The sequence below is a fragment of the Fringilla coelebs genome (genome assembly GCF_963513975.1).
Source record: "Fringilla coelebs genome assembly, chromosome: 2".
Lineage (NCBI taxonomy): Eukaryota > Metazoa > Chordata > Aves > Passeriformes > Fringillidae > Fringilla > Fringilla coelebs.
The window spans coordinates 116,993,899-117,020,741 of NC_140029.1; the positions used below are offsets into that span (position 1 = coordinate 116,993,899).

Sequence of the window (26,843 nt, forward strand, 5' to 3'; positions counted from 1 at the left end):
ATCATGCAATAACTATTTAAAATCTGTACTAGCTACTTGCTGTACAGCTTGTCATGCACATATTATCAAATCAGATTTCTCAGATTGAGTTTTTTTTTCTATACAAAGTTACCAAATGACAACATAATTTTAGGAAAGGGCTGTCCATAAATTGTAAGGCCATCATAAGAAATCCTAAAGTCAATGTTTAGTATTTAAGATGTTAGTTATTCAAGGACAATACACAAGCAATTATTACTCTCCTTGAGCCCCAGGACCATTGAACCCAATCTTTGGACCCCTGTTTTTGTTTCTGTGCTCGCTTTAAGGGTTCCTCAAAACCCTGCAGCATCCAGTACCAGCTGTGTTAGTTTACAGAGTGAAAGAAGGTACCTGCAGGGTTTTTTTTTTTTTTACTTACCTGCTGCTGGGAGGGAGCAGGTTCAGAAGGCAAACTGTGAGACGAGCGGCTACGAGGCGGCGGCTGCGGGGGCTCCAGGCTTTGCGGGGCACTTGCCTGAGAGGGATGCGGTGCCACGGGGATCAGGGGCTCCTGCATCCTTAGCACAGGAGTGCTGGGCTGAGCTGGTCCAGCAGCCTGAGGCTTTAGTGGTTCAGGAAGCAGTGGTGAGCCTGGAAGTACATTTGCAGTGATTTTCATGGTAAGGAATTGCAATGAATCTTAAGGATGGCAGGAGGGGGAAGCACCAGAGGAAACTGCAGAGAAGGGGCTGTAAGAACAGCAGTTGTTCATGGCAGCAGGACCAGAAACCAAAAACTCAGCAGATCTCCATTAAAAATTGCTTCTTAAGTTTAAGCTGACAGAGGGCAGGGTTAGATGGGATATAAGGAAGAAGTTCTTTGCTCTGAAGGTGGGGAGGCCCTGGCACAGGGTGCCCAGAGAAGATGTGGCTGCCCCTGGATCCCTGGAAGTGCCCAAGGCCAGGGTGGATGGGGCTTGGTGGAAGGTGGCCCTGCCTATAGGCAGGGGGTGGGAATTAAACGATCTCCAAGGTCCCTTGCAACACAAAGCATGCTGTGATTTTACACAAAACACAAACCATGTCACTCCAAAATGTATTTCACTTATATTGAAAAGTATTTTGGAAGTCACTAGTGTAAGAAGTGTATTTTTATACATACAAAGATAAAGTGATTTTTTAAACTGTGAGTTTAGAAAGTTGCTTTGAGAGTCAGACATAAATGCTATTCCAAATCCTATGATTACAGAACTACCAATTCATAGATGTCCTGATCAATAGCTAGAATGGGACAAACCAATGTGCTCAAACCAAACAGTTTGCACAGTTTGTCTGGTACCACGAAATCTATGGGTCAAGATCTCACGTGATCTTGAGACTAGCATCTAAAAATGCAATACTTGTGGATGCTCAACACAAACTGCCAAATGCTATTACATCCAAGAATCTTAATTCCTAGTGAGAAGTGAAGACATCTATTGAAAACAAAGCATTCAAACCACAGATTGTAGCACTTGACTGAATAGTGACATTTGTATTTAACCTGTAAGGGAAACTTACCCCTTGGTGGTTCAGCTGGTTTGGTCTGAGTCTCAGATGCTGGTCTTGCCCCCGAGGGACGGACATGGCTTTGTGGGGCACTGATAACTCCAGCTCGAGGAGGAACAGTCTGACAGGAAAGTTGGTAAAAACAAAGTATTTTAGTTCAGCTTTGGATCTGCAGTTACCTACTGCTAAATTATTCAGAAAAATCAGGATTCTGTGAAAAATAAATTCTTTGATAACAGCTGCTCAGCTGATTTTTTGTGCACGTGCAAGAACAAAACACGATGATAGCTCAATTCAAAGTAAAGGATTTTTACAACACTTTTCAACTTCATATAAATATTCACCTGTGCAACAATGCTAGAAACAGTTATTATTTTGCTAGTATTAATAAGATAATTTACCTAAGTCCACAAATTGTAAGCAACAAAACCAACAAGAGCAACTACTTTATTTGGAGGTCTGTTTCTCATCAAACAGTATTAATGAAACACACATTCTGGTCATCTGAAGGCTGAAGTCTTCCTGAGGTTGATGGAATAGAAGTTAATACACTAGGAATGTAAATTTAAAAGTCTACATCAGTGTTTAAAGAGACACAGGAAGCTATTCCAGATTACAATTAAAACAGAGTAAATTACAAACAACACAGTGAAAGCTAAATAAAAGGCCCTGGGATAAAAATGCCAGAGATCAAGGGAAAAAGGACTGTGAGACAAGATTGTAAGATTTGTTTCCTGTAAAATGTTGTGTACCAGAGGACATTCTAGAAATGGCTTCCAGAGCAAACTCCATTGCACAACTGTGCACAAAAAAATAATTAGAAACAAGCAAATACTATAAAAAAATAGTATCATTCTTAATCTTAGTTTAACTAGCTATGTCCCTGGCTTTGTATATCACATGATTCCTTGCGCTTGGCTGGGTCCATTTACGATAGTTCCGAACTCTTTCAGCCACCTGACCTCATAAATTCCTGTCTGAATTTCTGAATCTGCAATCTGATCTGAGATGGCCAAGACGCATTTTGTTATTTCTTTGAATATTCTGATAGTAAGCAGGAGGATGATTGGATTATACACCAAAATGTATTTTTAAAAAATAAAAATATATCAGAAAGGAACAGAAAAGAAAGAAAGTGTAAACCAGCTCTCAGGATCCATCAGAGGGAAGCAGCACCCACTGCAGCTACTGTCCCTGGTCCTGAAATCCTTGATATGAAAACCAAATGAAACCTGAGACAAAGGCAAGCACACAGTGAAAAATGAATGCATTCTTTCCTACACATATGCCATATTTCTTTGTCAAAATTTTAGAAGAGGCCATTTTACATGTCCAGAAAAATAATTTTAAAAAATGAGCCAAGATCATGAATTGTTCACTGTGAGAATCAATCTCTTTGAGAAAAATGAATCTGTAAGATTTACTTAAATGGAGACTTTCAATAGCAGTTTTCAGCAGTTCCAATACTGGAATATGCTGCAAAGTCAAAGAATTATCAACAGACAATCCTATTACTCAGTAATTCTTAAAGAAGACCTGTAGCTATAAAAACACTTTCCTCTTCCCTCACATAAGGCTCCTACTTGCTACTGTTAAGAAAAAGCTAGGCAGATATATTTCATTTCTTGATTTCCTGTGTGAAGCATTTGAATGCCCATAAATCCCTTCCTTCCCTTCCTTCAGTTCAGTTCCACAAATAAAGCAATGAAACACAGGACTAGTATTTGCTGAAACAGTTGAATGATTCATTTTTACATGAAGATGCTTATAAAAATTAGTGTTTTAAACCAAGGTACAAAACTCCGTAACACCTCAAGTAATCATAATATCTCAGTTGCATATGTAATCCATTAATTCCCTGTAAGCTATTAACTGCTGGCACAATTCATGTTTCAGTACAGAAGATAATGCATTTTACCACACCAAATCAGTAAGGACATTGAATAAAAAGAGTAACTTGGCAGTGATTTGAAAGGAGATGTAAAGTGTGTATTTGGGAGCCTATTATGTGATTGCAGAGTGCAAAACAATGAAGTCACACCCAGTCTGAACATACATCGTGGTTCCCCCATCCCACATTATTTTCAGTCAACGGACAAAACGTGTTGAGATAACTAAATCACAGAAACTGTAAACTGACCAGTCAACTACGTGGATTTCTTACATCTGCTGTGACTAACAGAAACCTTGATGTAATAAAGAGCAGACACTTGGCAGGAAAATGATCTTAAAGCAAAACCTACCGGTCTGGTTGCACCCGCCGAATGTGGAGGCTGATTACGAGCTGTAACAGATATTAGAGATTACTGACTTAGCACTCATTTCAAAAGCAACTTCTGTCTGTATTATAATTAGTACAAGGCATGTGTCTATTACCTAAGTTATCTTTTCTTTGTGTTCCAGGGCTTTTTTGTGCTTTGAAGCATGGAAAACAAATAGATTATCTGTGTTAGATAAGCCACAAATGGGTATTAGAGGGCGATGTTACGTTACTACTACTGAGAATGGAAGCAAGGAGACATCAGTGATTTTATCAAAATTTATAACATATCCACCAGCTGTCACTAACACACTTCTATCCCACGGCACGCATGAAGCAATTTGACCCTTTTTTATAAGAGATTATTTAAATCACATCCTATTTGTTACAAGCTAAAGGCACCCACTTGTACAGGTCCCTGTGTTCTCAATCGTGTTGGATGGAAGCTGTTCTGTTTTGTGGCATATTCCGTAGACTTTCTACCAGCAGTGGTTAAAACAAAGAACTGATGTGACAGTTCCTGACCCCACCCCGTGTTTATGGGATAAATGTGTTAGAGCCCCAGCTTCACCGTGGCCACGCTGATGGCAACCTTCAGATGCAACATTCCAACTGGGTAGTGCAAGAGATTAATACCTTTAGTTCAGACAAGTCCACAATTTCTAACAGGCAGGGAGGTTCAGGATTCTGGCTTGAGTTTCTGCTGCTTATTTCCCAGGACGGCAAACTCACATGTCAGTGACAGTAAGTGGAACTCTGTGGTGCATCACACAGTTTATCAGACTGCCCTAGAACCTGGTGCCAATTTACCCTCCTTGGAGCAGGAAGCTGGAGTGGATAACCACCAAAGGTGCCTTCCAACCTCAAATATTCTACACATTGAGTGGTTTTACCAATTTAGAAAAATGAACCAGCAATGCAGCCAAAATTAACTGTAGCATACAGCAGAAAACCCTGCCAGTGACTCTATTAGGACTTGTATTGCTATTTGCTGTGAAGGACACGTTCCTGAGAGACAAGGAAGAAACCCAAGTCCATGACTCTGCTGGCATGGCTAAAGCAGGACCCATCCAGCAGTAATCCCATGTACTCCAACCAGAATGGTACAAGAGAAATGCTCTTCATAACTGAGTGTTACACACAGCTGGCTATCAGAATCAAAATACCTACATTGTGCTCTTCAGAAAGAGGCAAAATATTAAATTACAGACCAAATTGTTTAAATGGAAGTTCCTCTCCCCAGAATATACAAACATACGTAGTCCTTTATGAAAAGTCAGGCTCCCTAGATGCCTCATTTACTTAAAAGCATAATGGTCACTCTGATGATCAGTCAGCTACAGAGTACTCTCAGGGTCAACCTTAAAAGCATTCTTGATTAGAGCTCTCTAAGTTTTCACTTAGTTTTTTATAAATGCCTTCTGTAACAATTCCCACCACCACTGAAAACCAGGAAGCAACCTGGCTGGGTCAAAGCTGTGCTAAATAAAAGAAGAAAGATCCTACATGATAAATATGTTAATGAAACCACCTTTAGTGTCACAAGAGCAATAATATTACTCAGATGTTAAATTAGAAATCCATTTCTAGAATACAAAAATTGTTATGTTACCTTCTACTTCTCTCCTAGCTACCCCAGGACTGGGAGGAGCTCCAAGACCTTTTCAGAGAAAGAAGAAAAGCTGTACATAGCATAAGAAAAGCAGTAGATTGAGAAAGAAAAAACAGAGAGAACACTGCCACAAGACAGTTTTGCACAATTTAACTCTGGTCTAGATAGATTACAGTCACCTGTAGGAAATAAGTGTTTGTAGCAGCACAGGGAACCAGACTGGTATGAATTACAAATAGTCAAGTACAATCATGTTTAGTAACATATATTATTTCAATTTTACATTACAGTTGAAAGTGAATTTCGTTCCTTGAAAATGTTCTCTCTCCACAAACGTTTGGCTATCCAGTGTGATCTGACATGCCAGTCTTGAACTGCTCACGAGCAGAGCGCAGACCTGTACTCAAACACTGCGGAATAAATGAGCACAGCACTTACACCCTGCAAAATTAAGCCTGATTCCTGTCATTCAGAACACTGAGTAGTCTGTTTCTGCCATGGTACATCTGAACAAGAAATGTGACAAAGCAGTACTTCCCACTCCATATAATGTATGTTATCCTATTATTACTGAGCTGTCTCTACACAGCACTGTGCACTTGGGACAGCTGTACCAATTGGTTTAACAGTTCAGATTGAGAGAAGATTTTCAGTCATGCATAACCATGCTGAATTACTTTATTTCTGCAATATCATCAAGCATGTACTGGGTTCCCTCAAGTGTATGGCAAAAACTCGGCAGGACATAGACATGATGGAAATACTGAAGGCATCCCCTAGCTGTGACACAGCCTCCTGCTTTCTCACCATGTGCCCACGTATGAGATCTGCCCAGGAGCTCTCTGTGATTTGTGAGCTCTGTCACAGAGTGGGCAGAGCGAAGGCTACACATGGGGCTGAAACGGGACTGTCTCCAGAGATGTTGGATCTCTGCTTTGGCTGAACATCTGTTTCAAGGATGCTAAATCCTAGCATGTGTTATCTGTGCTGGCTGAGACCCAGGCTCTGCCAATTCCCATCCCAAGTTTCTGACCATGAATGACTCTGAGAGGAGCAGCAGCAAGGCTGCACAGGAGTAGGGCACTGCCTGACAACATTCCACTGCTCTTGTTTTGTGCAGGAGGAGGACTAAAGCCAGCTCCTTCCAGCAGCAGAGAGACACGGGCACACGTTCCTACGTCGGTGCACCAGACAGAGGGAGCAAGATCTCTGGGCATGAGGATTTGGCAAGTTAACAAACATTCACTACAAGGGAGAGAGAAACAGCACACAGGGTAAATACCTGAGATTTCACTTTCTCATAATACTCTTCAATAGTGAGAAAGCAAAAGTATTGTGCCGTGATAATATTATCTCTAAGGGCAGCATGGGAATATTTTAATCTTAGGGACAATGAAAAACAGTTTAAACCAATGATAAAAGCTTTGGCTGAACCAATCAGGAAAACTGACTACTAGTATTAAAAGGAAAAAACCCCATGAATGTTATTTATTAACTTCAACTGACAATTAGCAGCCTTTATAGATTTTAATGTTCTCTGAAAATTTAATCTGTAATGTATTAAAAAAATATTGGGTAAACAGAGTGAAACATTTTAATTTTTAACCATAAACAACTGGAGCTTATAGAATCCTCAGTGAATTTTCTTTTGGTATTAGCATACAAAAGTCTACACTTTGTAAAGCCCTGCAATGAGTGCAGAGCCTTGTTCACCTGAATTCTGAGTCACTTCTGATATAAAATATGACCAAACTAAAACACTTAGATGCCCAAATCTTTCTCTCATCTTCAAAGCATACTGAGCCATTAGAAAAAGTGCCATGGGCATTGAAGGGACTTGGGGGGAAAAAAGGTCAAAACATGCGAGGGAAAAAAATAACATTTAAAAGGCATAACATTTTAAAGACATGACCAGTGTCTCTTTGCATGTGCTATAGACCTCTAAACTCAAAGTCTGATCCACTTACACACTATACAAGGATATTTCCACAAAGCCTTAAGAGTCTTCCTCCTAGGGAAGAGAAACAGGTGCCCCTTCCCCACTACAGTAATCCATAAGGACATTTATTTTGGTTCCAGCCCTATGCTGACTTGCTTGGAGCAGAGCTCTGATACCCATAAAAATGAGTCTTTATGCTTACACATGTACACCATGAGTGGAAAATGGAGAGCAGAAAAAAGTAAAGAGCTTTTGGTTGGAATAATATATGAAAAAATATACTACAGTCTCAAATGATTGCATAAAAAGCAAGTTTTATGCAAGTTACAACTCTATGCAAAGCTATGTTGGGAAAGATGATAAAAGACAACTGGCTTGTCTGTACAATTGAGACAAACTAGGCAAACAGGATTGTGTCAGTGCACAGAAAACCACACAGGACTGGAGAACAATTAATTGTCACCTGTTGTTGAATGTGGTCTATCAATTGCTTCCTAAAGCTTCTGCATTTTAACTCATTTGAAATACTACACCTTGGGCATGAAAACTTCCTTGTGTCACCAGTATCTAAGAGCCAAGTACATTTTTGCCTGACACCAAAGTTAGCTGATAGTTAGACTATTTAAAATAGCTTATGTATTTTCTGAGAGTACTCAAAACTTTCGAAGCATTTTGTCAAAAATCCCTCCTTTCTGCCAACTGAGGGGCAGTGCCTGGAAGTGCCACTAGCAATTCTCACATATTGATGAGCTTATTTAAATCCAAGCAGGACAACAAAATGTGGGCCAGAAAAGGACAAAGACTACTTTGAAGAAGCACTTCACAGGAAAGTTAGCTGGATGCATTCACCCAGGACAAAGTAATAAAAATCTGGAACAACCTTCATCTCTGACTTGAAAATAACTTCTGGAGAAATACTATTTCACCAGAAGGTCAAACGTAGTTCAGAGGGGGAAGAAAGAAATGACAGTGACATTCATGAATTATCCAGTTCTGTAACATTGAGAATTGCCCATTTTTACAGCTTCGGAAATCATCATGTTAACTATTGTCCCAACAGATTCCCACAGCAGTTTTGCTATGCAGTCATATTCAAAAACAATTAAAATCATTACCTCCAAATTCTTTTCTAGCAGGTGCAGGACTCCTACCGCCTGACAGTATTTAAGAAATGAATGCAGCAATAATATAAAATATCAGTGTAGTAGAAGGGAAGAAAAAGAATGAGAAAGTTAAAAATCACAAGGGTCAGTTTGTTATTAACTATGTTGCCCAAATGCTTCTGAGCATCCAGTTTCTCTAAGTACTCAATTGTTCACATTGTCAGGTGATCCAAATGAACACTACATTAAAAACTTGGACATGATAAAACACATATATACTGATGACAAAATTAAAGGAATAGCAATGAACTAATGAATGCATAAGTCTATTTCTATTTTATTTAAAATAGATGCTATTAAAAAATGAAAATGTTGAGTAAACATTGCTATAAAATATCACATTTTTTAAACAGTGAAAATAAGTTTTTATAAACTTATTCACTAAAAAGATTTAAACGGTAAAAATGCTGTTATTTCCCATGCTGTTATTGCTTTTAAAAGTAACAATTAAACATTTCAGTTAAAAAACCAGTGAGCCCAAAGTGTAATATGCAGTTTGGGTATGCACTTTCAAGTCCCTCTCAGAGACTTGAAAGCAAATATTCCTGAGCAGCTGGAAAGATCCCCACGTTACCTGAGGGCGGAGGCGGGCGCTGCGGAGGAGCGGGACGCGCAGGAGGAGCCACGGGCCGAGGGGGCGGAGGGCGCTTCGGCTCCAGGCTCTGGGGAGGCTCCTTCTGCTGGGCACCGGTCTGCAATTCAGCTGAAGGATATGACAGCAAAAATTAATATCCTGGACATTCTAAACACGGCAAAGCTTTTCTAATAGCGAGGTTTGCTCACAGAGAGGACAGTCAGGCCCCAGCCTTGGAAATAACAAGAGGGAAGTTTTTGAGAGAGGGAAGACAAGAGGAAGGAACCAATGATGATAAGAAGCAGATTTCCTAAATCAAAATTTTGCCTCACGTGTTTTAATAAATTTACATTTTTCATGAAATCCTGAACAATCTTAGCAATTGCAGCATTCCAAATTTTGATTTTGACTCTTACCTGTGAGTCAAGTTCTCTGGAAAAAAATGCTACAAAGGGAATTCTCAAGGCATTTGAGCAGGTAAAATAAACTCAATAAGAAGCCATTCCAAGCACCATCACTGTGTTCACATGTTCATTTCATAATTTCAAAACAGGCCGTGTTTAAACAGAAATTTTCATATTGTGCTCCCAATTTATAAACGCGCTGATTACAATTTATATCTTGGAGCTGACAGGACTGCCAGGGGCTGTATTCCAAGAGTATGACTGGGGCGAACCAGGATCCTGCAGACACGCTGCAGCGGCAGAGCTGGGGTGTGGCAGCTGTGGAGGCACTGGGGCCCTGCAGTACGCACCTTGCGTGGACACAGGCGGCCCAGGAGCTTTTCCTGGGGCTCGGCTGGGTCTCGCCGGGAGCGTGGGTCCCTCCGACAGCGTCGGGGACTGGCAGGGGCTGGAACGCGGGGAAGAGCTCGGGGAGGTGCCGAGCCCTGAGCTCGACGTTGGCTGCAGGTGCTGAGGAAGGATTTCTTCTACTTCAGCGCTGTAGTCATCGATGTCTCCTAAAGAACAAACCCCAGAGGAGAAAAGCACATAAAAGCTGACTCTGGGCATGAGACTTTGTGCAAGAAAAGCCGCTAAGTTCCAAGGAATTAGCTCGGCAATCAAAATGTGATTCTTGCATCCCAAAATTACACACGAAGAGTACAAATGTATTCAAACCAGTTGAAAATACTTCAAGTGCATAACATATATTATAGACATATTAAAGGTAATTATAACAGTGTGGCAACTGTGAAGTTGATTAATCTAAAACTATTAGCTTTACAGGTTATTTCCTTGGTTTGCAATATGGCAAGCTTGACTTGCTCTTCAGAAGGCTGGGCAGTATCTGTTATTTGTAACAACTTCTGCTTGAAAAACGTGGAACAGTGTTTAAAAAAAGAAGGCTCAACATGTATGTGCTTTTGAAGAGTAAACTGTCGATTTAAAATATATTTAGAATATATTTAAATGTAGATGAGAATTAAGCAGATTGTTGAGCTACTGTTGGAAACAATGTGATTTCTAATCTGTTTTAGATGGGCATAGACATATTTATATATGCATTAAATTAACCACATTATTTAGGAGCGTCAGCATTTCGAAGTAAGGAATGCTTTATCTCAACAAACCTTCCATATCATAGTCTGCAGTAACCTCAGCATCTTCACAAAGCAAAGTGGAGCTTGTGGATGAAGGCAGCCCAATATTAATCTTCTCTAGATTCATTTCATCTTCCAAACTTCTGATCCAATCTGGATTTTTCAAGTTGATATTTATAATCCTTCCTTGTAGCTGAATTGCCAAAAAAAGGTATGCACAAAACCGAAGTTAAGAGGAGGAATGTTAAAGTTCAGCATTTTAGGTTTAAAAAGAAAAAAATAATTCCTGAAAATAACACAAATAAGGTTATGGGAATTTCTGTGACTAAACAAAAATAATTCTCATTTTCGTTTCATTTTGGTAGGTAACTACATTAATGTAATTTAAACTGTTCATTACCACCATTTAATTTTTTTTGTGGAACTAGTAACTCATCTCCTACGGTTCTCCTTTTCAGTTAATCAGGAAGCTTCTGTTTTTTTTTTTTCACTCTGGCACTAATTTACAAAGAAATGCTATTATTTATAAAGAAAAACAGACTTGCTTATCAACTACATTAATAAAGTCAATTTTAGAGGCTGGCACAGAGAAGGTCCTCAATCTCTACACTGACATTCTACTCAGAGCCCCTTTCCTGTCTGAACTGCCAGTGACATCTCAGCAGATCCAAGGATCCATCTGTAAACATCACACATTAAGTCTTAACAGCCACAGACTAGTGAAAATTTGAATGTCAAAAATGAAATTTTCACAAGGATTAAATACAGACCCCATAGAAGTCAATGCAAGCTGAAATTTTGACATTTTTCAGAGTTCGTAGTACAGAAGTGCAAAATTTTTAATAACTGCAGGCTATAAAGCTTTTTAACCGGTTAATTCAAGAAATTAAACTCTGCTTTTTAAGTCATAAAAGACCCCAAACCCTTCATTTGATGAAGATGCCTCTTGGTAGATCCTAATTTTTAGGAGGAGTATTGTTAAAGAAATAAAGTTTGATACTTCTTTTATATGGCTTTTGAAACTTAACATGTGGTATGTGGCTATCAAAAGGAAACAAAAAGAAGATGCAACAGTCTAGTACAGAACAGAAAAAATCTTCTAAGAATCAAAGACAAACAGTAAATCCAACCCATTCAAGATGACTTGAAAAAGCTGGATTTTCTCTTGCTGTACAAAAGTTCAGTCATTTTTACATTACCTCAATACCATTCAAATTCATAACATTCAGAGCAGAGCTTCCTTCCAAAAATGTTACCCACATCTTGTCTTCCACAAACCTGCAAAGAACATTGGAAACAATAACCACAAAATACCACAACACTTAATAGTACACTTAATTGCTAGCCTAGTGCAAATACAGTATCTTTATTTTCAGCTAGTTTAAAACCACTAACCTAATTCTAGAATACAAAATTTGTATAAAATTCTCAAAAATAAGACTATCCTGAAAAATCATGTCTGAAAACTGAGACACACACAGGTATGCAAAATGAGTTCTAAAGACATTTAAGTTGAAATTCAAATGTTAAAAATTAAACAGATCATAACTGAAAAGTTATTTCCTACCTAAGGAAATAACTTTATTTGGGAAATTGGTGGGAAGATGAATTTTGGACTTGTTCCAGCAGGTCCAAGTCCAGATAGGACAAGGGGGGAATGGCCTCCCACTGCCAGAAGGTAAGATGGGATACTGGGGAGAAATTCTTTCCTGTGAGGGTGGGCAGGCCCTGGCACAGGGTGCCCAGAGAAGCTGTGGCTGCCCCTGGATCCCTGAAAGTGCCCAAGGCCAGGCTGGAGGCAACCTGGTCTCATGGAAGGTGTCCCCATGGCAGCAAGTGGGACTGGATGATCCCTTTCAACTTAAACAGTTCCATGATTCTATAAGCAGAGATGAAAAGTAAGAAGGTTTTTTTTTTTAACCTTATAAGTATAACTTCGCCATAGCTTGCAAATTTTTGAAGAAGATCATCAATCAAGTTATCATCAAAATAGTTTTCTTCAGCTGAAGAACTTCTGATGGAGACCATCACAGTACCATCAGGGGGACCTTGCATTGCAATCACCTCCTTATACACTTTTTGTCTCTCTTCTGCTTCAATTTCAAATATGTCAATGTCAATCAGTGCAACCACAGGCCTTGGAAAAAACAGACAAGAAAATCCTGTCAGCAAAGTATCTGAGCAACAAAATACACAGCGTGAGTATTAAATCTTAGGGAGTAATGTATGAAATTGAACTGGAACCTATGATCAGATGTTTTCAGCTCTGCTCTTCCGTAATGCAGCAAAGTGCCAGGATTCCATGTGTAAGGGACATTAGTGTCACTGTGAAAACTTGCATTCAGGAGATCCAGGTCTTCAGCTACAATCAGCAATGAAAACAAGAGGAAAAACACAGTGATTGCAAGGACGGGCTATTTGTATCCTACCAAGCCAGGAAAAGGAGCTCAGCATCACTGGCATTGTGAACATCACTAAATTGATCCTCTAAGTCACTTAAAGAAGAGCTCAAACAGCTGAAGGAAACCCTCAAACCTGATCGGTCAAACGGCCATTTCCTTCTCCTCCAAAGGATCCGATCCGTCCACGCCGGCGTGCGACACTTTTCACTGGTGTCATAGTCATCAGAGAACAGATCATACTTGTATGTAGGGGCAAAATTGATTTTCCCTTCCAGAAATCCCCTAAAAATCTATAAAAACAGAAGGGAAACAGCTTGAAACTAATCTGAATTCTCTCTTCCAACACTGACAACCTGTATAAACACCTCAAAATAAAATTTAAAAACCTGCTATTTGTTAAAATGGATTCCTCTCCACATTTTGTCTGCTGAAAACAGTTTAAACTAGTTTAAACTACGACCAAACAGTGACCCAGACAATCATCAATGAACAGAAGTATGCCAGCAGTTATATCTTTAAGCCCAGGCTTCAGAACGACCTACTGTTCCTTCAGTGTCATGACCAACTGGAGGTCACCCAGAACACTGATGCTGTAACACAGCATTTTAATCTGGGGCTTATTTGTTCCTGGGTCAGCAAAAGTGGGGAATTAAGGTTAACACTTTATGGTTTATATCTATCTGAGCGTGCCATATTTTCCCACAAATTCACAGACACACACTGGTTTGGGTTGGAAGGGACCCTAAAGATCATCCAATTCCAACCCCTTGCCTTGGGCAAGGACGCTGTTCACTAGACCAGGTTGCTCAGGGTGCCATCCAAACTGTTCTTGAACGCTTCCAGGAAAAAGTTGACACAAGGTGCCCTCTCAAATAAATAGGTAAAAAAAAAAAAAAGTCTTTAATACATTCAATCTATTCAAAGTGAGCTTCTCATTCACACAAGATAAAACCCTTTAGCTGACTCAGTCAGCTCCATTCTTGAGTTCAACCTTCCATGGGCATCTTTCCTTCACTTCAGAAACCTGTGAAACAGACATCTAACTTGGATCTTACAGTCAAATCTGCACCAAGTGACAGGATGACCTGCTTTTCTCACTGGAAATGAGAATGCAATTTGAAATCCAGTCAATTTAAATGTCAGTGTCAGAAGACCAGTGTCAGAATGCTACAAGTTCACAACTTCTGAGACCATTAGTTTGTTTGGCTTCACTAATTATTTCCTAACCTACTTTTTAAGGAGCAAGTTGCTATGTAAACACCTTTCCTGAGCAGCAGGTGCAGATGTGAGCCTGCCACAGCAGGGACAGAGCTGGTACCCAGCCAGCAGCTTCTAAATCACGGGATATCACCCCAACAGCACAATGCTGCTCCCCAGCCAGGAGGCCTTTCATATTCTGGCAGTTTCCATAGATTTCTCCAGCTTTGTAACTGCTGGAGGTGTCTCCAAATCCTCTACACATTGTGTTTTGATCCATTTAACAATCGGACAAACAGACAATGTCTGCCCATGTGAATGTACACCTTGCTTTCTCTTGCAAACAGCTGTTAAAAAAACATTAAGTAAAAATATCCAGTGTTTTGCCTCCTGTTCTGGTGCACAAGATACCTGCACAAATGGAAGGGAAATCAGCAAACTCTAAATCAGCAAAAGCACTGCTTGTCATCAAAGTGCTGGCAAGCAGACAGAACCAACAATAGAGGATTGTCTCTCTTTTTACCATATCCAGCCTTCCCATGCAGAGCTGCACAGAGAGAACAAGAAACCCTACAAACATAAAAAATGTAGCTTTCTTCAGACTTTGTTATTCTGTGTTTTCTTTGCAAATAAAAAAGCTACCATTTGGACTACCCCTTCTCCCAACAGTAACACAGCATTACACCTATAACAATTTAACTAAAGAGTAACATTACAATTATTCTTTTTAAATAGTTACATCTGACAAAAAGAAAAATATTGTAATTAGAAAACTCCATGCTGAGGATACAGATTTGCGGGAGCATCAGAGCAATTGCTAAAACCAGTAAAAAAAAATGAAGCATTCTCAAGTATGGTGACATTTGAACACACCTGTCCAGAGTTTTTTTGGTTGATAAGCTGGTCTCCTGCTATGAGGGGATCCCAGTTTTGTTGTCGTATGAGGTCCTTCACCTCCTCATTGGGCAAATCTATTCGATAATTGAAGTCCCCACACCAAAAAATATAGTCATGGGAAAAGAGCATCCTTCCCTGTAAAACAGCAGCACACACTGGAGTTAAAAGCAACTGAGTGACACATTTACTGCTTTTAGGTTCAGAAATTCAGTTTTTTAGTTGTGAAATATGTATAATTTCTGGGTGATGAAGACAACTGAAATACATCCTAGAATTTAGTGCCCATATGATTGGAACAACACTATCAACAGTGTGGTGTTTACAAATGGAACACAAGAGAAGTGACATTTCCTATGGAGTTTCTATTTCTAAAGAAACACAAGTGAAATGGATTCTAACATTCTTCATCTTCCTCCTCCTGTTTTAGAAGTCTGCTCAAAGGTGATGGCTGCTACCTGTGACAGAGGAGAACAAAACACACCCCTGGGATTTTGTAACACAATCTCCTGACAAACTGCAAATCCAGAGCTTTATCATTCAGATTTAATTGAAGACTTTTCAGTTAGATCTAACTTTCATCACTAGAGGCATAAAGGCTTTATTAGTTCAAACAAATCCCAGATTTTAGAGTGAGAACTTTTACTTCCCCCTTTGTTTTGATTTTTCCACTGCCCATAAGTAAAACCAAGCAGATACACTGGCAGATTGAAACAACAGCATTTTGGAAACTGTTGGATACAGCACTTGCTAGGAAGACTGAAAATGACAGTGGGGACAAATTTAGAAAATAAAAAACGCCTGTAAAATAAGATGTAAGGCTCCTGCACAGTGCCACAGAAATTAACAAATTACAGTTTGATGAAAAAGTTTAAAATGGCTTTAAGTCTCAAGGAAGCATTTTGTTGCACTGATAACATTTTCAGCTTGGTGATTTGATAATGAGGACATGGTGCTTGTTTATGAGAACGTGGCATGGAATCATTGCTGTGTACTGAGAACAGTGCTGTTTCACAGGGATTTTTTTTTCTCATAGGTGATTGTCTCCTGTGCGTACCAGTTCCACTGCAAGTCAGGGATCTATAAGGTCTCTTCCTGTGTTAAGTCCTTGATTCCAAATATAAGTGAGCTCATGTTTCATCATGGCAAAGTCTTTCTGCAGTCTTCTGTTTTAATAAACATTGTGGGAACTCAGTTACCTCTGAGATGTCTAACCCAAGCAAATCTGATTTCCACAGGAGACTGGGGAAGGGGGAAAATGCAAATGGAGCTTTGGGATACATTTCTAGAGCTCCAAGGGTTTCACTTTTCATTTGTTATGGAATTTGAACGCCATGCTTACCATTGGAAAGCCAAGCTTGCGAGAGATTTCTACAAAGTCTTCATTTCTCTCCTTGACTTGGGATTGCCCTGCAGCAAAATGACTGCACACAAAGCAGAGGCTGGAGGTATGGAACAGCATCCGAATGGCCACTGCACCTTTGTTCCCAGTGGCTCCTCCCATGCCGGTCTTGACAGTATCGACAGCAACATCCCTGAAACAGTGAAACAACTATTAAACCTTCCAGGAACCTGGCACAGATGGCTGAGTGTGACGCTGGGCTGGAGGCACACACTCTTCCCCTAGCCACAGGGCTGGTTTTAAAAAGTTCCAACAGTCACTGAGCATTGACAAGGTAAAACCTCAGCTTTTCATGCTCTCTGGGTGACCAATGCTCTCTCTCTGGGAATTTAAAAACTAAGAAAAGAACTTAAACAGCTACTTCAGCAGAAGGTGGAACAGCTCTCTCAGAGCCCCACACGGCTCTGAGGAAGTCTTGGGTGTTATCTTCCAACACAAGGCAAGCTGAAGGTGACCCAAGCTGGAGCCAGCCGTACTCACTGACCTGATAAAGGGAGCGTGCTGAGGCCTGATGAACACGAAGAGGCAGACGCCCACCAGCTGCTCTGAAGCCAGCAGCACGTACTTGTAATCTCTGGAGATGGTCTTCTGCAGCTCAGCAGCCCAGAGCTTCTGATTTGTGGTGCTGGCAGTGAGATTAAAAACACCAGGTTGGAAATAAACCAAACTGAGCAGGTTTCTAGCTGGTGATTGAGCTGTCTAAGCTACATCCAAGAACCTGAAGTAAAACTTGAGGCAGTAAAAGAAAGCCAGGTTGGGAATGGTGCTCAAATGTCTCCCAGCAGAGACACAGGCTCTAGACTGTCATGCCATCATTGTTTCAAATTCGGCCTCTACAAATGCTGCCTGACTTTTCCCAATACCACATATGACTTCAGGAGCCATGGCGATCTTTACTGTATTTACAGGCCCAGACTAGAGGAGGAAAACCTAAGAACTGTTTTAGAGAGTTACTTCCTAGCCTAGAGCTCAGTCAATATTGGAAAACAGGTGTCACAGTCTTAAATCAAGAAGAAACATCCTTAGAGACCTAACAAACTATGGTTTACAGCACCGGATGGGAATGAAAAATATCAGGCCTAGAAACCGCATTAACCCCACAAAGTGTAAAATCAGGGGATGACAAGCTGACCCCTGGTACCCAACAGACAAAACTCTGCTCAAAGGCTACAGTATTACAGGCTTTATGTGCTCTTCTCAACGAGTTAAACCTTCCCTAACACCCAGAAACATGCAAAGCAGGCAGAGAAAACAATGGACAAAGGGAATATGGTCCTAGGACTACAAACACATTTATGTCCGGTATCACCCACCACTGGGAAAAATGTATTTCCATAACCCAGTGTTCTAGGAGTGAAAAATCCCAACTCCACAGTAATATATCCATGCAATACATGGAATAGCAGTGAAAACTAACAGTTTGGAAGGAAGCCTTCCTTTATACAGAACGCAACCTGATACATAACAGCACACCTACAATACATCTTTTGGAAAGACTTTCACAAGATTTGCTGTTCCCAGCAGTACAAGACAAAGGAACTGAAGAACACTGCAAGCACTGGAGAAAAATTTTAAATAACATATGCCTTGAAAAGGGTGATTATCAGCCAAGCAAGTACTGTATGGACTGGACCACCCACCTGGCATTCACAATGTTTCCTGCATTTAACTCCACCATTTCTTCAAATCCAATGGCAAATATGTCCACAGGTTTGTTTTTGCGATCTTGATGAAAATAGGGAAAAAGTTATTTCTTGTCTCTAATTAACTTAAGAATCAAGACTTCATTATATATATATACATATATATATATATACACACACACACACGTGTGTGTGTTCATTCTAAGAAAAAAAAATTCCTTCCTTGGAAAGAAATTGCTCCCTGTGAGGGAGGTACAGGGTGCCCAGAGCAGCTGTGGCTGCGCTTGGATCCCTGGAAGTGTCCAAGGCCAGGTTGGATGGGGCTTGGAGCAGCCTGGGACAGTGGAATGTGTCCCAGCCCATGGTAGAGGGTGGAACTGGATGAACTTTAAGGTCCCTTCCAACACAAACGAGTGTGGAATTCTGTAAAGTTGTCTCAAAGAAGCTTTTAAATAAATCAAGATTTTGAAAGGTGTTTCTCTGGCAGGGGGTGGAACTGGATCTTTACGGTCCCCTCCTACACAGTTCTACGCTTCTCCGATATCTGTTTCTGTGTTTGTGATCTTAGAAAAATCAGAGCTTTCAAGCTTTTGATTTTTTCTTGAAAAAGTAATGACAGAACACAAATCCTACCTTGGAATTCATGGATTCCAGCTAACTTGGGTGCATCCAGAAGCCAGTCAGTGAGGGTTTGATTTCTGAAGGCAATACTTCGAAACTGCTTCCCCCCATTGACGTTCCATGTCCCAACGCAGACTCGGATCTTTTTCGGTTTTGCATACTTATAGAAGTTCTCGCACATGCTCTTCAGCACTTTAACAGATGCTGCAAAAACATTTGAAAAGACATTACTTTTATAGCAAATGTTTCAGAAAGCTTGGCTGTGAGGTTTTCCCAATGCACGTGCACAGACAAAGCTAAACTGCAAAAGCACAAGGAATGCAGCTTTCCCAGGGGAAAGCACCCTTACAGACACACATTACTTGTCTGGGTAAGACACTGACTGAAAAACAGCAGCAATTTGTTCAGAATTATATAGAGAGAAATAATACATGAAGGAAACAATTCCCGTGTTTTCCAACTAACTGTTGTTCTTTCATCTCATCCACAACATTCTAGGGAAACCATTTTTTGTACATATCTGCCTCACTTTCACAGATTAAATTCATGATATACAATCTCTGTTACAGAACCAACATGCACACATATTAATTTCTGGAAGTGTAAAAGTTGCTGATACACTACAAGTACTAAAATAGAGAAGGTACCTTATTTCATCATATCAGAGTATGTCTATTTAAGCCACAAATCTGAATTATTTTTAGATCAGTTGAATTCCTAAAGAACCGATTTAGTGAGGACAGTAGGCTGGGATTCAAAATAATTAATCTCATTTCTCTGTCCCATCGGCCTTTCCCTGTGCCTTGGTTTTTATGTGCCAGATGAAGAGTGAGGAATGACCCATATGTAAAAGACATTGTGAGAAACACAGAAAGAAAAAAGCTGATTCAATGCTCAGGTACTTTACCTAAGTTACATTAATTTACCTATTATAAATGTTCTCATGGCTTTCAGACGCCAAGAACAATTTAAACAATATCAGATGGAATTCTTCCCTTCACTTGTTGCTGCCTTGAAAAACAGTTACTGGGAACAGTATTTCCATTTAAATTCCCCAAATAAGATGATTAGTGAGCTGCTGCTGTCTTTTCAGTTATTCTTGGCTACCTGGTTAAAACAAAAATCAGGTGTTCTCTATCTCTATTGGGTTTGAAAAAAACTGGAAGCAAGAGAAGAAAATATATTGTGTTTGTTGGCTGCGAATGCTTTCCCTGCTGAACAAATCACACATCCATAAATGGGCCAACCACACAGAAAAGACAATGAACGGGTTGGTGTCTCCCTGAGGTGCTCCAAGCAGATCTTGCTTGGGATTCATGCTTCCTTCATCAAAATCCAGGGAAATGAAGTCTAGAAAACAGCAAGGAGCCAACAGGATACTTGAGCCCTCCAGGCAAGAGCCAAATACAGGCTCTGCTTCTGACCCGCACTCCAGGTGACTCCAGCCAGGAAGTCCAGCATGTGCCCAAAAGGTGCACAGGAGGGTGGACAGGAGCTACCTCAGCATGCGGCCACTAAAGGGAAATGATCGCAGGAATGCTGTAACCACAACACATCCAATAAACCAAATCATCCCAAGGGCTGCTGAACCCCAGGAACCCAAACCAGCTGTGCAGGCCTGCAGAGATGAGCCTCTGCAGCACTCTGAGCCAGCTTAACAGCAGAGTTTGCACATTTCTCCTCAGGGGTTCCATGTTTTTTATTTTGAAAATTTACTGGATCTCAGCCTCATTTTTGTTACTCCAAATCATTCAGTTGCTACTGAGCAGCTTTTAAGAAAAGCTGCAAAATTTCATTATTGCCTATTTAACTCCTGATGTTATGAGACCCTAATGTGAAAAGCCTTACCAGGTAAGACTCTAACTTTAAAAGTGAACTGACAACAAGCTTATTACAAACAAAAAATTTATATCTTAAAACTAGCAGTCTTCCATAATTGTAGAAGGACTTTTTATAAATTTGAGTAATAAATAAATTTTTTTATTGCTTTCCAAAATACTGAGTGAACTAAGTGCTTTTCAGAGCACCTGAGACTATGATTTTCCTACATATTTCTAGTTATTTATTTCGTCTTTTCAGCAAAATTGTGCCTCACTCTACCCCATTAGAAATCCAATCAGTTACATTTTCTGTTATTTGTACATAAAATACTTTGCTGCTCTTACTAGCAGAAATGTGGAAATCAGTTTTACAAAGGGAGTGTTAATTTAAAATTCTGTTTGGAATATTCTGTGCAACTGAATGGAACTGTTGGAACTTGATGGAACTGTTTTATTGAAACATGCAAATTCCTGTAGGAATATTTCAATATATGCAATTCCCGCCCAGCCGAAACCCTGAAATGCTAAAAAATAGTTGATTTATAACTCTTACAAAAATATGCACTCTAATAAATAACAGAAATTAGACATAAATAATAATACCAACAGTAATTAATAAATATATGAAAAAATAGTTGGCTCTTCTTCCAGAGTTATAAGATGGAAGGTAATACCATCAGTGAGTGTGACCAGTCACTCCAATAAGCACTTGGTTACACTGACAAAATGCCAGTGAATCACTGAATACAGACAGACATTACTTGTGACTCAGCTTTCATTCTTTAGATACTCACTGAGAGTTAAGTAGGTAGAGTAAAACACATTTAGGAAAAGCAAAATTGGCAAATGAAAAGGCCGTTTAAATTTGCTCAAACACCCAGTAAAATCTGAATAGATTTCAGAGCATTAGGAATAATTCATTTTAAATAATGGTTTCTGGGAACAAGAACATGAAGTGCCGCACAGCTGACAAGCTTCCTGCATGAGCACAAGCATGTGGAACCTTCTAGCAGCAAACAAAATGAAATTACAAATTGTATTGAAGAATTTTACCTCTTTTCCTAAACAAAGCAAAAATAAAGAAGCCTCTAAATCACATAAAAAGGAAAATTCCTTTGCAGCTGGAGCACGTGCAAAAAATAAACCCCTGCAGATTGGTTGCCTCATTTCCTAGCTCGCACCCAAGCTCAAATGCAACATTTTTCACCTCTTATATTCTCACTTTTATTGGATTAAAGGATGTTAGGGCACAGGAATGCCAGATCCAAACACCAGGAAAATGTGACCCCATAGCCAAATATTACACAAACAGACAAGAAAAGCCAGAGGACAACATCAGCTGCTCAGGTATTTACAGTTTATTTTACTGTACTATACTATACCTGATTGTAATGATTGCTCTGAAACTACGGATGCAGTAAGAGGGAAACAAGAGAAGATTAGTCAAATAAGTTATTGCTTTTTAGGATTTTCCAGCAATGTATGAGAAAACATGCTGTTAATACACAATTTATTACACATAACCAATTGCATCAGTTAAAGCATATGTTTTGTGCTGCAAAATCTACCCAGTTTCACAACATGATTAGAAATTCTCTTTTCCTCCTTTATTAACAACAGATTCACACATGTTCAAGTACCCCACTGGTTAACTTGCCATCTAGCACAGAATGCAGAGAGATTTCAGGGAAGAGAGATTAATGCTCCTCAGCTGTCAGGAGCTGCAAATACAGAAAGGACAGCTTGCATTCCCAGAAAAAGTGAGAGGAAACGAAAACAAATTTGAACAAATTTTGAGGTGAGGCCAATTTACCAGGCTTCAGATATAAGAAAAAAATACCACAACAATATGAAACCTCATGCCAAACAAATGGAACAAAACCACTCCCTCAGCCTCCACATCGGATGAAGATGTGGACCCTCAACATGAAGACTACAACTGGGCAACTATTTTCCTCTTGAGCCAGAGACTTGCACTGGAACTTTGACATTTTTCCTCATTCTAAGTTAATTGTGTCCAAGAAAAGGGAAAAAAGGAAAATTTAAGAATGTTTCCCTAAAAATTGCCATAACCCAGAATATTATTTCCTGGGATTTTGGAAAGAAAACTCAAATTTAAGATCCTTCTTTGCCCAAATATGAGCTCTTGTAGTTTTGATGTCCCAGGAACAGCCCTATGACTGACCCACTATTTTCTTGCCCGCCAGACTTGCAGAAGATTGGACTGACTGCAGTTCTGGGGACCACAGAGGCTACACCTCTTTGGGGATGCAGGATGCTGGTTCAGCACCCTGTTCTCATGAGGGGAACCACCCTCCTGGCACAAAACCCCCAAGACTCACATGGCTGCCCTGCACAAGCAGAGCTCCTTATCGAAATCTCTCTGGTTTTAGTGTAGAACTTGACCCAAAAATAGACAGGTAAAGCAATTTCTGCAGCACGTTAGTTTGGCACTATTAGTAAAGCAGAAGCAATTTCCATTTTTTAATAAGCCAAGAGAACATAAAATAGCATTTATACGTTCCAACAGTGCTTTGAAAACAAACTTGATACAGCTTTCTTACACCAAATAGTTATCAGAGATTAAAATCCTGAAAGACACATACCGCGTAAACTGCTGGTGGTTAAGAGAGCCCGTGCTTTATCTGCTAAATCACTATTTAGGGTATTTCCCAATAACAAAACATCAATGGCCTCCTGCTTGGAGCTATCAAAAAAGTTATTTTGGATCGTTCTGGTCACAGAACGAGCACCATCCTTCAGCTTTCCAGCCTGTTAGGGAGGAACACGTATAAAATATTTTATGTCGGACACTGCTCACAATACATTGGCAATATTCAGCAGATATACGTAAACTTTGTTAATGATTTTAAGGGCTAAGGCAATTTTCTTCTTTAAGTGTTAAATCAAGTTGTCTGAGCCTACTGTGCTACATGTGCTTTCCCCCCACCCCCAGACGCTAAAAGACCTACAGTAATACCTACAAGGCTTATCTAGCAAGCAGATTTAAATTAAACAAAACAAAATAAAACAAGATACTGCAGGGAGGAGATTTTTTTTTTCCTAAATCCTAGCTCTTTAAAAATTAATTTGATATAGTGCCATGTTTAGACCATGACAGGGATTTTGGGCTTTTCCCCAAATAGTGAGAGATGGGCAAGCACTCGAGTCCAAATGCCATGACACATGAATGTATATGTTTATGCACTTAGGAGTTCAGAATTCACATTCTGGAATAACCATGTTAAAAAACAGAGAGAGCTTTCACTTAAGACCGCCCTTAATTTGTTGAAATAACATGCAAGTCTCATGCAGCATCCCAGAAGGAACACAGGCACTAATCCATGGCTACAGACACACCCAGACACTGTCTCTGCACACTCCAGCCTGACTGAATTGCAGTCCAGAGGAACAGCGTCCAACCCCCTGGGCTGAACAAGGGTCTCCAGAAACACATGCTGCTGATGCAGATGTACCTGAGGGTCACACACAGCTAAGGGATAACATAGCTAACACATAATGCGGTCTCGTGCTCAATTCCAAACGCGGCAGTGTTGACTTGGGCCCACAAAAACACCTCATGCTGCATATGCTTTGCCTGTGAGGTGTCTGTGAACACACACTGCTGCAGGTACGTGTAACACAGACCGTGATCCATCAGGGATGCTGCAAGGGATTGTGTCATTATAAAAAATTACTCCCAAGTTCACAGCTTGCATTGTCCATGAAAGCCTCTTAAATGCATGTGGAAAGAAGGCAAAAGCTTAACAAAACTACCCTAGGATTTAGTTCTGTGAATTGTACTAGGCAGCAAGACAAATGCTACTCTTTTGGCAAGGCTAAGTGGCTTTGGCAGACAATAGGGATGAGCTGTGGGGAGCACTCTGTTGCAATAGGATTTTGATAGGATGCACTCCCTTCCTGGCAGACAACGTACAACCGGTGATCCAAAAAACCACACTCACCATTCACATACCAGGCAATTAATTGAAAGGAACCCCGAGAAAGCAAAAGAAAGAGCAGGTAAGGAGTTAGACGTAATAAGTATTGTAAGACTTTAAAAAGAACTGGTTTTCAGTATAGGAAGGTATATTAACACACTTAAGGTCAACATAATTTTTTCTTATGTGAAATTTCTACATTTTTACTTTTATGGAGTCTTGGGCTTTGAAGAATCAAACTGGCAAGTAGGAAATAAAACAATTTCAAGCATCAAACTTTTCATTTGAGAAATGAGAATGCAACTTAAAAACTACATTTTAAAACATATACTCACAGTACTCAAAAACATACTGCGTCAGGTTTAATTCAAACAAGAGCAAGTATTGTATGGTTTTGCAACCATTAAAGATCCTCTTTGAATAGACTGGACTTGTGTCAGAGATGCTTGATTTGATTTATGAGATGTGGTACAAATTAAGAGTTGTCCCAGGGCAAGGATCCAGAATTATTCCAGAGACAGCAGAGTAAATGGTTTAACAAACTGAAACCAGGACCTCTACTCTGTGTTTTAAACATTAAAAATGGAAATGCATACATTAAATGCATTTTTTTAAAGTATAAAAAAAAAATTAAAATAGCCAAATAAACTAGATTGAATAGATATTTATTAATTTAGGAAAAGGAACTAAGAACATTGAATGGCAAAGTCAAGACAAGGGGAGATACTCCATAAAATACTTACTGCAGTTTTCCTGGCAGTCTAGGTGACATTTTTGTAAGAAAACTAAACGTCTTGAACCAAATTCCATTCCACAGTAAAATACAAGCAATTCCCAAATGAAGAAGTCTTGTGTGCACCAATCAAGGGGCAGAATAAGCAACAAATTGATTTGATAATTTAATTTTTATGTATTTTGCTGTGACACCTCCTACATGAGCAGAGAAGGACCCTGGCAGAGTGTGAATGAACAAATGATGGAAATTCCAAAACAGTTGTCTGTGGGTACATGGGCTGTAACATGGAATGAGAAGCAGCACATTCTTTCGCAGAAAGAAGAGTGTGAAAAGACATTCTTGAGGGAACTAAAGTCAAAAATTGCTATGGGTCAACATTTGTCTTGACAGGTATCACCTGACAAGGGACAGGATTAGGGAAACAAAGAAGCAACAATGTGAGGAAAAAAAAAAGGCAGCAGTGGAAAATGGGAACAACTCAGGCATCAACCCAGACAAGCTGAAGAGAAACATTACACTGTCATGGAGCATGGAACTGTTCTTACAGCATTAAAAAGCAGGGTAAAAACAAAATTTGGGGTTTTTTCAGTGACTGCAAAACTGAGAAGAAAAAGCTGGACAAACATACAAACAAAACCCACCAGGCTACAACTAGATTAGTATTAGCACCATAAAACATTAAAAACATGAACAACATCCCATTAAACACACTTGAAAAGGAGATATAGTGAATGGAACTAAAATAATAGCAGGAGAGGTACAGAGAGAAAAGTAAAAAATGTTCAAAGAAATTAAAGCTGATTTGAATACACATTTTTCTGAACTATGTTCTAAAGAAATGGAAGATTTCAGACTTATCCGTTCATACAGAATAGTGTTACGTGGGAGGCAGGAGCACGGCTAGGAAGGGATGTAGAGGAACATAACCTGGTTATCAAGAGAACCAACCATTTCAAGTTAATTATTTTGGTTGGTTGGGTTGTGTTTGGGATTGCTTTAGGATTACAAAGAGCATGTTTTTTAAAGAGAAAAATCTCATCATTGCTATATTAACGGCAGAAATTATTCAAATCCATACTGAACAGTGCTAAAGCATTTGAGAAATGTACTTTACCTTTGCTTTTCCTTCAAGGGCTCCAGTTCCAGCATAAATTTTACTGACAGAATCACCATTCACAGACCACATGGATCGAAAAACTTCCTGAAAGCGAGTGACTAACTGAGGCTTCTCAGCTAATCCCAATACCTCCAGCTGTTTTGTTAGCATCTGTAACAGGTAAAGACAGCATTAGCAAAAAAGCCCCAACAAACCAAACCAAAAACAAAAAAAAAAAACCCCACTTCAAATATATTTCTTAAAAGGCACATCGTATTTTTCAGCATATATGCATAAAACCCCACAAATCCTGGGTTTAGGTCTCATTCTGAGCAAACTGTCAGCATAACATGCTTGAAAGGCCGAAAGGCTGCATCATACATGTAATTTAGCACCAACACTGCGTTTTCCTTTAAAGATAGGTAGTAGTGCAGGAAAAAAATTACGCAGCTGATTCCTAAATGCTTTAATCTTGAAGTTCACCAAACTAAA

General features: G+C 39.6%; 1 protein-coding gene across 4 annotated transcripts in view; it reads right to left on the reverse strand.

The window, feature by feature from the left end:
* The window catches only part of SYNJ1 (synaptojanin 1), a 49,241-nt gene that overhangs the window by 4,717 nt on the left and 17,681 nt on the right, over window positions 1-26,843 (reverse strand). For 3 of the 4 annotated variants that reach the window (XM_084200893.1, XM_084200892.1, XM_084200894.1), the window contains exons 11-28: window positions 26,370-26,522; window positions 23,185-23,350; window positions 18,771-18,962; window positions 18,135-18,219; window positions 16,979-17,119; window positions 16,435-16,627; window positions 15,072-15,230; window positions 13,135-13,291; window positions 12,844-12,961; window positions 12,521-12,736; window positions 11,799-11,877; window positions 10,630-10,792; window positions 9,811-10,017; window positions 9,057-9,185; window positions 5,381-5,428; window positions 3,752-3,792; window positions 1,521-1,629; window positions 401-612 (exon numbers count right to left, since the gene is read on the reverse strand). In XM_084200893.1, the coding sequence (XP_084057019.1) occupies window positions 401-612; window positions 1,521-1,629; window positions 3,752-3,792; window positions 5,381-5,428; window positions 9,057-9,185; window positions 9,811-10,017; window positions 10,630-10,792; window positions 11,799-11,877; window positions 12,521-12,736; window positions 12,844-12,961; window positions 13,135-13,291; window positions 15,072-15,230; window positions 16,435-16,627; window positions 16,979-17,119; window positions 18,135-18,219; window positions 18,771-18,962; window positions 23,185-23,350; window positions 26,370-26,522 (2,568 nt within the window). Of the gene's footprint in view, window positions 1-400; window positions 613-1,520; window positions 1,630-3,751; window positions 3,793-3,884; window positions 3,924-5,380; window positions 5,429-8,434; window positions 8,474-9,056; window positions 9,186-9,810; window positions 10,018-10,629; window positions 10,793-11,798; window positions 11,878-12,520; window positions 12,737-12,843; window positions 12,962-13,134; window positions 13,292-15,071; window positions 15,231-16,434; window positions 16,628-16,978; window positions 17,120-18,134; window positions 18,220-18,770; window positions 18,963-23,184; window positions 23,351-26,369; window positions 26,523-26,843 lie in introns of all 4 variants that reach the window. The other variant, XM_084200895.1, reaches the window with a different exon arrangement.